Source organism: Tinamus guttatus, unplaced genomic scaffold (genome assembly GCF_059628265.1).
Source record: "Tinamus guttatus ecotype Peru unplaced genomic scaffold, ASM5962826v1 Tinamus_guttatus_pri_ptg000058l, whole genome shotgun sequence".
Classification (NCBI taxonomy): domain Eukaryota; kingdom Metazoa; phylum Chordata; class Aves; order Tinamiformes; family Tinamidae; genus Tinamus; species Tinamus guttatus.
The window spans coordinates 2,881,542-2,891,776 of record NW_028288592.1 but is presented as its reverse complement, the minus strand read 5'-3'; the positions used below and the strand labels follow the sequence as shown (position 1 = coordinate 2,891,776).

Below are 10,235 nucleotides of genomic sequence, written 5' to 3'. Positions count from 1 at the left end.
CAGTCCTGTGCCACGTGCTCTAAGCGACCCTGCGTGTGCAGGGTGGGGGTTGGACTAGATGACCTCTAGAGGACCCTTCCAACGTTAAGCATTCTATGAATCTATGATTCTATGATTCTGTGATCTGCTTTTGGCTAGTTCAGTATCTATTGCTGTAGTGAATACAGGAAGATAGGGCACAGCAGAATGTAATGCTTGTGGTACAGGATTCCAAGATTTATAGCTGTCTGATTGGTAAGAATACACACATCAAGGCACCAACCAATTCGTTAAGATTCTGTCTGTAGCAAATTTGTAATTTGCTTTCAGATCCTTTATACTAATGGATGTTCTGTAAACAAAGCACATGGGTACCTAACTCCCCTTTCCTCATGTTAACTCTGACCATCAACAAAGTTATAGCTTAAAAGCCAAGTTATACCTTCAAGCAAAGCAGCCTGACCTCTCTTTTTTTTGTCTTTTTTTTGTTGTTTATGACAAAAAGAACATGGGACTGAGGTCAGATACTGTTTTCAACTGCAAAAGTACTTCTTGCAGGTGTGGGCAGAGTTTATCCTAAAATAGATGTAGACAAAAGAAGAAATAGCAGTTAAAATATGATCTCAGCAGGAAAAATAGCTCTGTGAGGCACTGGGTATCTAAAGCCTTGTTCTGTAATCAATGCAATTCTATACTGCATGCTGTTACAAATGGCCTTTTGATGAACGTATTTTGTCTTTCCATCTTGTTTGCTTGTTAACAAATATTCTACCCAAAATGATGATCAAGGGGTGTATTATGTCAAAGGAGGGGAAAGCAGAGAGGAAAGCCTTTGCCGAACACTCAGTCAGTCATTTTCAGCCTTGTTTTATTTAGACCCCCTACAAATTTTCCTGTGGTGGCACAGAATTTTGTATAGAAGGTTATTTCACCCACAAGGATAATCACCCTGCTTTCCTTTCCCTCCTAACCTACAGTGTACCCCTGCCTCTGACGTCTGCAGACCACATTTTGAAAATCAGTCTCCAAAGTAATTTAATTTTCTATATTTACAGTTTCCCTTCATTTTCAAAAAGTTACTTTCTCATAATATCTTATTTTGGACCTTAGTAGTACTGAGTTACTATTACAATGTATTGGGCATTCCATACTGCAATCAAGGTTGCAGGAGGAAATGACAATATATCTGAGATCAACTAGGAGTGTGTGACAGCAAATCCACAAGTTCTGGATGAAATTTTAATTCCCTTTTGAGCCTTGACATGGGATTAAATGCAGCCGCCAATCTTCCTGGACCTCTGCACTTGATTCTTGTAACAGGTGTCTCAAAGTATTAGACAATATAACATTGTAAGCAGTAAACCTGTGAAGACCTTACTTTGAGGGTCGATGCAGTTACTGACTGAGGATGCAGACCTACAGGTTGACACTATCTTGTAGAGATGAAGAAGGTTACAAGTAATTTTTGCCCTCTTCTGATTACACTTTCCAATATAATGCTGCCTCCATTACAGCAATCGTTAGAGCAATATATTGAAGCAATAAGGAGTTACATTACTTCATAGTTTTTTTTCATATCTTTGAGCTGTAATCACTGTTCCTTCCATTAGAGTTATAAAGGGAAACACAAAGGGTTCTTCTTGTGTTGGGGAAATCCAGCAGCATGGAGGGTCCAAAGAGAAATTTAAATTTCCCTTCAGTCTGACTCTATCCCAACAGAGAAGGAGGAAAATGAGAGTAGAATTCAGAGAAGTTAGATTACAAATGGCATCCAAAGGATAATGGAAAAAGAGGACTGAAGACTGACTGTAGGTTTTGAATAATTTTTATTTAATGTATATGTTTTCTTCTAATTTTCTGAAAGAAGGGTGGTGTGAAAGAACAGAAAGGTATCAAATTATTTTTCCCCTTTCTAATCTCATACCAATTAGTTGTTATTGCTAACCACTCTAATTGTTGCCAGCCTTGCCAAAGTGACCAGTCCTATTAACAGAGCTGTAATGATTAAATCTGTAAACTCCAGTATCAGAGCAACCAATAATTCCCAGCACATCCAGGAATGTGGATGAGGTTCTCTGAGGAACTCTGAGGTTTTCCTTAGGGTGGAAATGGTGGGGAGGAGGAGCAGTGATGCACATTTGGGCTTTATCTCCCTGTGGGGTTAAGATTTGTCCAAAATGCACATCTGACAGGAACTGGGAAATGCTGCTGGTTCTTCTGAACCCAGGTGAAGGTTATGTATGAGCATGGGAAAACTGCAAAAAGATCTGGTATACTCGTAAAGAAGTGAGTGTGAGAACTGAGAAAATGATTAGCAGCTGTGCTGAATAGCTGCTCATACTGAGGAGAAAGACAGAGTCATGATTTGAAACTGAGGCTCCACGCAACTCACCTTAGCCAGTACAAAATAGATATGCGTGTGTAGGGTTCTAGGAATCTTGGGCCTTGGGCAATTTGTCTACATCCATGGACATTGCAGCTTTTGTCACTTTAGCTACTCCTACCCAGTGCAATTTTGAGCCTTAAGTTTGACTCCTGAAGATGAGATCCATCAGCTGGCTCAAGGAACAGGCAAAACAGGCAGATGTCTGGGTTGGAGCTTGTCAGGGAACAACTGACTCCCTTCTATCTCTTTCCACTGCTAACCTTCCTCCTTCCTTTACCTGCTCCTGCAGCTAGACTTAATATTGCATTTCTGGAGCAATGAAATTCAATTTTGTCTCACAGCTGAGAACCTCTAGGGCCTGGAGAGAGGCCCTTCAGCTCAAAAAGAGATCTGTTGAGCAGCAAAGCTGGTGGAAGGAGGAGAAGAACTTCCTATGTGGCCAGGGATGAAGGCCTATGTGAGAGGACGGAGCATGACACAGGACTGTCCCTTTCAAGGGTAGTTAGATTCATTCAAATTATTGAAAAATTGCAGCCATAGAACCCTGTAACTCTGTCTCTCTGAAAGAAGTCAGGAGTTGGAGAAAGCTTTACCAAATGATTTGGGGCCAGACTGAGTAAAGGGCTGAAGGTCTTAAACTATGTGAGGTAGCACTTGAGCTTGTAGATGCAAAAGTGTAAATTTGAAAGATTATATACTTTGATTCCTGACCCAGGAGGTACCAGAATTTCAGGCATACATTACATTTTTCGCTTCAGAGTTATGGAGTGGCCTCTATTTATGCACTTCTGAGGTCTGTTTCTTTCTTAAGGGGCTGAGGGTGGACTTTTTCACTCAATACTGGCTGAGTCTGGTGTCTCACAGGTTTAGTTTAACTTGCTGTCATGGATTCCTACAGAGGTGAAACCCCCAGGCTGATGGTGGGAGAAGTGCCTCCTTCCTCAGAGAAGTTTTCCTTGTCAGAGATGCAGAAAATCTGATAGCAGACAGGAATCCAACTTATCTGGTCTCTTACAGAGATTCATGCCATTAAAACACCATTAAATGCCAACAGCTGCTTTAAAAGAACATACATTTTCCTAGCTTAAGTAAGTCAAACTTTACTGCTCTCTACCAGTCTGAAATTCCAATGCCACATGGTTTTATGTCCAGCTTGCACATATTGTAGAGGGGAAACATATAATGAAAGAAAAAAGGGCTGATAAAGGGCCAACTGCTCTCTCCACAGTAGAATTAGTCATGGTGTACTGTAGTTCTGCAGGCTGACACACCTGGTGATCTCTTCTCTCCATGTTCACAAGAAACTCAGATTAATATCCTGGTTTCTCTCTGCTGATAAACACATTTATCAGCTTACACAGGACACATGGGCTCGACTTGCAAAGTCCTCTCACACGTCTCAGCAGTTCGTAGTGCAGTTAGTCAGAGGAAAGTTTAAAATGTTGAAAAAGGAACATTTCCAGACAGAAGAGGAAATGGGCAGAGCAAGATGAGCAATAGATCTGTCCTAATATGGCCCCACCTCATACAAACACATATAAAAATAGTGAAAGACTGATTTTCACTGTTCCCTGGTTGCCAGTCACCTGTTGCTTCTCTCTGGGACCACCATCCATCCAAGATGTGGGCAAAGGTACTGTCTTGTTTCTTTGCACTTTCAGATGTTCTTGCAGTATAAGCTTTTGTATCTTCATTGTGCATCTTTCTGCAGGTGTGCATCATACTATGGGCTACACAGTTTACCTACTTTAAATGCTTTGTGTTCCTCAAGACTGTCTTGAGGCTTCCTACTGAGCTCAGTGAGGACTTACATGAAATAATGGGGACAGTTTGGTCACTGTTGCCAGGAAAATTAAATCCAGTTGAAGCAACACAATGAAAAGCTACAAGCCTAGTCACTGGGGGTGAACAGCCTATATTCCAAAGAGAGGGTAGTCAAGTTTGACTTACTTAAGCTAGGAAAATAAAGAAAATATTATCACTCTGTGGATACATGTAGAAGAGTAATGGAGGGGAGAAGGAGAACTGGAAGAGACAATTTCCAAAGGGAAGAACTATTATAGCAATGTCAGCACAGAAAAGCAAGTGTATGTACAGAGTTGTTATAAGTAATGTAGGCTTCTCTACAGCAGAAAGTCTATCATCAGATGAGGGAAGCTCTAGATTAGTTTCTAACAGCAGTACTAATAGCAGCCACCAGCTCCAGGCCAGGTGAAGCATGCTGAGTTTGCATAATGGGTCAGTACTCAATGGGAAAGCACAAAACAAGAAATATAATTCCCGGATCAGCAGGAAGCCCCTGCTTTTCAAAGCTGAGATCTTGTGTTGGAGAAAAGCTAGAAATCCAACTGAGTGTGAATTCAGTGGGAGCTGTGAGACAGGAGCTGCTGATAAAAGGTAGAGCTGCCAAGTCCTGTCTCCCTCTGAGCTCCAAGCTCAGTGAGACTTGAGATAGCTAATCTGCTACTCATAGAGATTAAATCCTGCCTCCCTGAGTGACAGTGACTGCATTGACCTGAAGTGCCAGATTCCTGCTGATTTCAATAACAATGAAAAGGTGCTACTGAAAGCCAGGTGCTTTTGGCTCCTATTCTTTTATAAAACTTGCCAAGTTTCGTCATTTGTATCTTAAGGACTCAAGTCAAGGAGGAAGCAGTAGAAACAGACAAATGAGACAGGTCAAAGTAAAAGCAAAACAAAAGTAACCCTGTGCCATTTCTGGGAATAGAAAGGGGAACAATTCAAACATCAGTTTTCCTGGTGCAATTCATTCGCTGATGCAGCTCCTATCAGCAAGGACAGGACAACAGAAGAGGGTAGCATGCTAAGAGAAAATCCAAGCCTGAAAAAAGGGGAAAAAATACTCCACATTTTTTTTTTAAGAAAGGGAACATTAATATCTACATTTTTTTTTCCCTCACAGACAATTACAGGAAATTTTGCCAACGTGATTCACGGTTTGAATGTCAACCATTTGACAGACCAAGTCATTCAGCGAAGCAAACGAATGATTCTGGATACCCTTGGAGTTGGACTTTTGGGTACCAGCACCGAGATCTGCCACAAAGTGATGCAGTACAGCAAAGTAAGATGCTTGGTACTCATAGCACACTCTCAAAAAGCATAAGAAAAGCAAATGAAAACTTGGGATACTAGGGGGAATATTCTTGTGGCGCGACTGACTTTTGGTCAGTCTTTTGGACTGTGGTTCTTTTGCATACAAGATTTTATGTAAAATCAGCAAAGCAAACATTACTCAGCACTAGACTTTCCAAAATAGCCTGCTCCCTGTGATGTGTTTGAGCCCTTGACATAGCTCCTAGGGAATATTTGTTTCTTTTAATACTTCCCAATAGAATAGCAGGTTGCCATTTTCATTTCCTATAAAAGGGAAAAGCTGAGTCCCAAAAGGGTGTGCTCTGCTCTCATTTGCATCAGAGATACAGTGTACATTTATCCTTCTGCTCAGGATTTTGAAATAATTGTTGTCATTGTATTTCAGATCTACAGCTCAGATACATCCAGCACTATCTGGGGTCACTTGGATTTCCGACTTCCTCCTCTATATGCAGCTTTTGTGAATGGAGTGGCTGTAAGGAACTCTCTTTATTTGCTCTTAAATCACACTAATTGATTCCATCTTCCTCACAGAGACAACAGAGTCTTAGTTTACTTTATTATTTTACCTGAGGTCTACCACAGCTTTTTTTCCTGGGCTGTTCTAGTTTACTTCAACTTTCCTCCAAGAAGTCCAGGCTAAAAGCATGGGATAACAGGTATCTGATCCAGGCCTGACCACTCATTTGGCACCTGGGGCTGTTTGTTTTCAAGGTGCAGATCTCCACAGCTTGTTACAGCCACACAGCAGGGAGGTAACCTCACTCTCACTGATTGCAGCAGGACACAAATTTCATCCCAAATGACCAACTAGAGTTACTGAAAAACACAGATGCAGACACATGTGAATATACCTATACATATGTACTATCGCAAAGCGATTTAATTTTCAGTCATGCAGTTCGCAAAAGCCAGTTACGCACTTTGGACACATTCTTTATCAGTAAAGCAATAACTGATTCCTCAGAGTTTTGCTGAAGCTCAGATCTAGGCTGAAAGCAGTTGAAATCTCTGGTTATGCTAGAGGTGGCTTAGGCAAATTTGGTAATTACGAGAAACCAGGGAAGGCAACCATCCAAGGAAATGACATATTAAGCCTGTCTAAATTAGTGTGACAAGATCAGAAATCAAATTTGACACCTCATTTTCAATGTAGAAAACATTATTTTGGAAAAGAGATACAGTAACTCTCAGCTCTTAATAATCAGTGTGATACTCAAATCTGGCTGTTAGCATATATGTGATAATTTCAGTTTACATTTTGGTAACGAATCAGTTCTAAGCACTTATTGAAAACTCAAGCAACTCAGTTTACTGGGCATTAGGCAGAACTTTCCATATCCCACATTGTAGGGTATCTTCACAGACAGTATCATATTCCTCAGGATGGGCTCTGGGTCTTTTTCTGACTGTTTGGGAGCAGACTCCTCAGCCTCCTGATTGTGAGGATGGCAGAATTGTGTATTCTCAGCATTACCGAACAATATCTGAGCACTGAGGAGCATTACAACCTTCCTTGCTTGTAGATCAATGAAATAAGTCACATGGGAATAGGCATGAAAGTCTCTTCTGGTTTTGAGGCATTAATGATTTTGTTGAAAATGCTGTTCCTGACACTGGAGATGAGTTAGAACATTTCGGGTTTTCTGGCAGACTCTTAACCATAACAAATCTTGCTGGGAACAGTCTGCTACCCAAATAGCCACAATATGCCATGCTGGGAACACCTGGAAACATCCAGGGCAGTTGGGCTCTGGATGTGGGGAAGAGGGGGCTTCTCCAGATGCTCTTAAAGGCTAAGCAGCTCATCTCAGTTTTAAGACTAAAGATTGCCCCTGCTCCCAGTGCACCTGGTTGCTCAAGTGATGGGGCTATTCTGCATCTGCTAAAGCCTGATGAGCGTTTGCAGGCTGTATATATAAATATATTTATGCATGTATATATAGACACATATACACACAAACATATATATAACAAAATTATGTACATATAATTTACTGGTATGAGCCCTAATGTCAGCATTAGTTGCATCACAGGGGAAGTGACTTCATTATACTTAATTAGGATTTTGGGGAAGTGAAGGTAGATACATCTGCATTCACGTGGGAGCTCTAGAACTGCTGCTTTAATTATACCAACCTAGTTATAGCAACAAAAGTCTGTTGTAGGAGAGAAATATCAGTATCACACTGATTTCAGACTAGCACAACTAGGAACAGAATTTGATCCCATCCCTTTGATGCAAGATTTATATTGCACTTCTGCTTCTCATCAAACCGTGTTGAAGAGCGTGTTCTACACGTTGTTGTAGAAGAAAGATTTTTTTTTAAAAAAGGTTTTCTTCCTAAGGAAAATCAAGTCCCTCAATATTTTTATACCCATCCCAGAATTTTCATGTGACTGGTCTGATCTTGCCAAGGCCAATAGTTGATTTCTGATGACAAACCAAAGTTTCTCTTTGCACCAGGTGCACTCAATGGATTTTGATGACACATGGCATCCAGCCACACACCCGTCCGGGGCTGTGCTGCCCTCCGTGATTGCCCTCTCAGAGGCCTTTTCCCAGAAGAAAAAGATCTCTGGGCTCGATCTGCTCTTAGCTTTCAACGTGGGAATTGAAGTGCAAGGCAGGTTGCTACGCTTTTCCAGCGAAGCCAGGAACATCCCAAAAAGGTACATAAAATACTTCAAAGAGTAAGCTGAGCGCAAGCTTTTTTCGGGGCTATATACTTATACTTAATATACTTAATTAAATGCCAGTAAAAATACAAATGGCACAGTTGATCATATTTACTGCATCGGTTGTCCAGAAATTTATTAAAGATTTAAGCAAATCTCAAAGCAAATTGGAGTTTGTGCACACAGTGAATTTGTGTAACTTTATGAAATACAGTAACGAAAGAGATTTCTTTTTTTTCCTCAGGTTTCACCCTCCAACTGTGGTTGGTACAATGGGGAGTGCAGCAGCCTGTGCTAAACTGCTAGCTCTGGACCAGCTGAAATGCAAAAACGCCTTGGCTGTAGCTGCCTCCTATGCAGGTGCCCCACTGGCCAACGCCGCCACCCAAACGAAGCCCCTCCACGTGGGCAACGCGGCCAAACACGGGCTGGAGGCAGCTTGCTTGGCATCCCTGGGTGTTCAAGGAAACAGGCAGATCTTGGACATGGAGTCAGGGATGGGGGCCTTTTATTCCGATTACAACCCACAGAGCCTGCCGACCTTGCAGTCGTATCCCTGGCTGTTGGACCAACAGGACGTTGCCATCAAGCGCTTCCCCGCTCACCTTGGAACACACTGGGTGGCCGATGCCGCCTCTTTGGTCAGGAGGAAGCTCGTGGAGCACAGGAACAACCTGCTCCCTCTTGACCAAATTGAGAAGGTCGTCGTCAAGGTCCCAGAGGTCAGGTACGTGAACAGGCCCGCCCCTACCTCGGAGCACGAAGCTCGACACTCCTTCCAGTTCGTCGCTTGCTCTGCTTTGCTGGACGGCTGCATGTCCGTCGAGTCCTTTGCCAGCGAGCACATCCACAGAGCAGCCCTGCGGGAGCTCCTCCGCAAAACGCGCCTCGAGCACCCAGCCGACAACGAGCCCAGCTTCGAGGACCTCTACTGCGAGGTGAGCGTCACGCTCGAGGATGGCTGCGCCTTCAGCGGCCGCTGCGACACCTTCTACGGGCACTGGAGGAAACCTCTGAGGAAAGAGGACTTGGAGAAAAAATTCCAGTCCAATGCTTCCCAAGTCCTCTCTGCGGAAGCCGTGGAAGGCATTATAGAAACAGTATATAATCTGGAAAAAGTGGAGGACTGCTCTGTATTAAGCACATTTTTATCGGGGCAGTCAGCTAGAGCACTTTCAGAGAAACTGCACTTGCTTTGAACAATATTCCATCACTTCAGAGCCCAACTTGTAGCTTATTCACAAAGCTAATTAAAACTTCAGGAAAATCCCTTATTTAGCAATTCAGGAACTTTTAAATTGGACTCCTGTAACCCAAGAGCCATGGTCACTCCAGTATTGCGTTTTTTGACTAAGTAAATAATATAGAGATTATGTGCACAATTTGCACAGAGAAGCTGAGCAGGGTGTCTACCATCTGCTGGCACAGTCTCTCTCAATTAGCTTTGTACCTCTCGAGGCAGAGCACTGCTCGCATGCTACAAAAAAAAAAGCCTCAAAAAAACCCCCTTCTGCCAAAAAAAAAAAAAAACTACATATGCTGTGTACCTTAAATAATTTCTTAAGGGAGATGCAAATTCTAGAGGAGCGTGAAAATAGTCTCTGTAAGAAACATCCCTGTGGTCCGGACCACAAGACATTCAGCTCCGCTTTCCCTAGCCGTGTTAGCAAAGCTGATGAGCAACCGTGAGGAACGTGCGCGTAGGCTGCCATTCAGGCTGTTTATTCCTAGCAGGAAAAACCTTTTCTCAGGTGAGGTGGGTTATGCGAGTGCCGCGTTTTGTGGATGTGTAGATGTTAGTGAAGTCCTATTGCACTGTGCGCTCGCCAACAGCTGCAAGTTCTAACAAAAGCTGCTTGTTATGTTTCAAGTTTGCACTCAAGACGGTTCTTTACTACAACAGATCCTGCCTCTCTACTTATATATAATCCAGCTCTGATGGGCGGTGAGAATCTTGGCTACTAATTCACAGCATCACAGAATGGCTGAGGCTGGAAGGCAAACCTGGTGGTTTGGATATTTAAGATCAAAGGATGTGTTTCTAAATACATGAAATATACCTAGCTTTGCAGCA

The 10,235-nt window shown here is 42.5% G+C and overlaps 1 protein-coding gene across 1 annotated transcript; it reads left to right on the top strand.

Moving 5' to 3' along the window:
• Positions 1–3,971: 3,971 nt before the first annotated feature.
• On the top strand, positions 3,972–9,388 carry ACOD1 (aconitate decarboxylase 1). The gene is made up of 5 exons (XM_010217924.2): positions 3,972–3,998; positions 5,289–5,450; positions 5,868–5,957; positions 7,950–8,155; positions 8,406–9,388. The coding sequence occupies exons 1-5, from the start codon at positions 3,987–3,989 to the stop codon at positions 9,358–9,360; spliced, it is 1,425 nt and encodes a 474-aa protein (XP_010216226.2). The 5' UTR covers positions 3,972–3,986; the 3' UTR covers positions 9,361–9,388.
• Positions 9,389–10,235: the final 847 nt, after the last annotated feature.

Bases quoted from the DNA above. Each gene is read 5' to 3' on its own strand.
- ACOD1 (XM_010217924.2), top strand. The intron at 5,451-5,867 runs GTAAGATGCTTG...ATTGTATTTCAG, and splicing joins AAGTGATGCAGTACAGCAAA to ATCTACAGCTCAGATACATC. The intron at 5,958-7,949 runs GTAAGGAACTCT...TCTTTGCACCAG, and splicing joins CTTTTGTGAATGGAGTGGCT to GTGCACTCAATGGATTTTGA.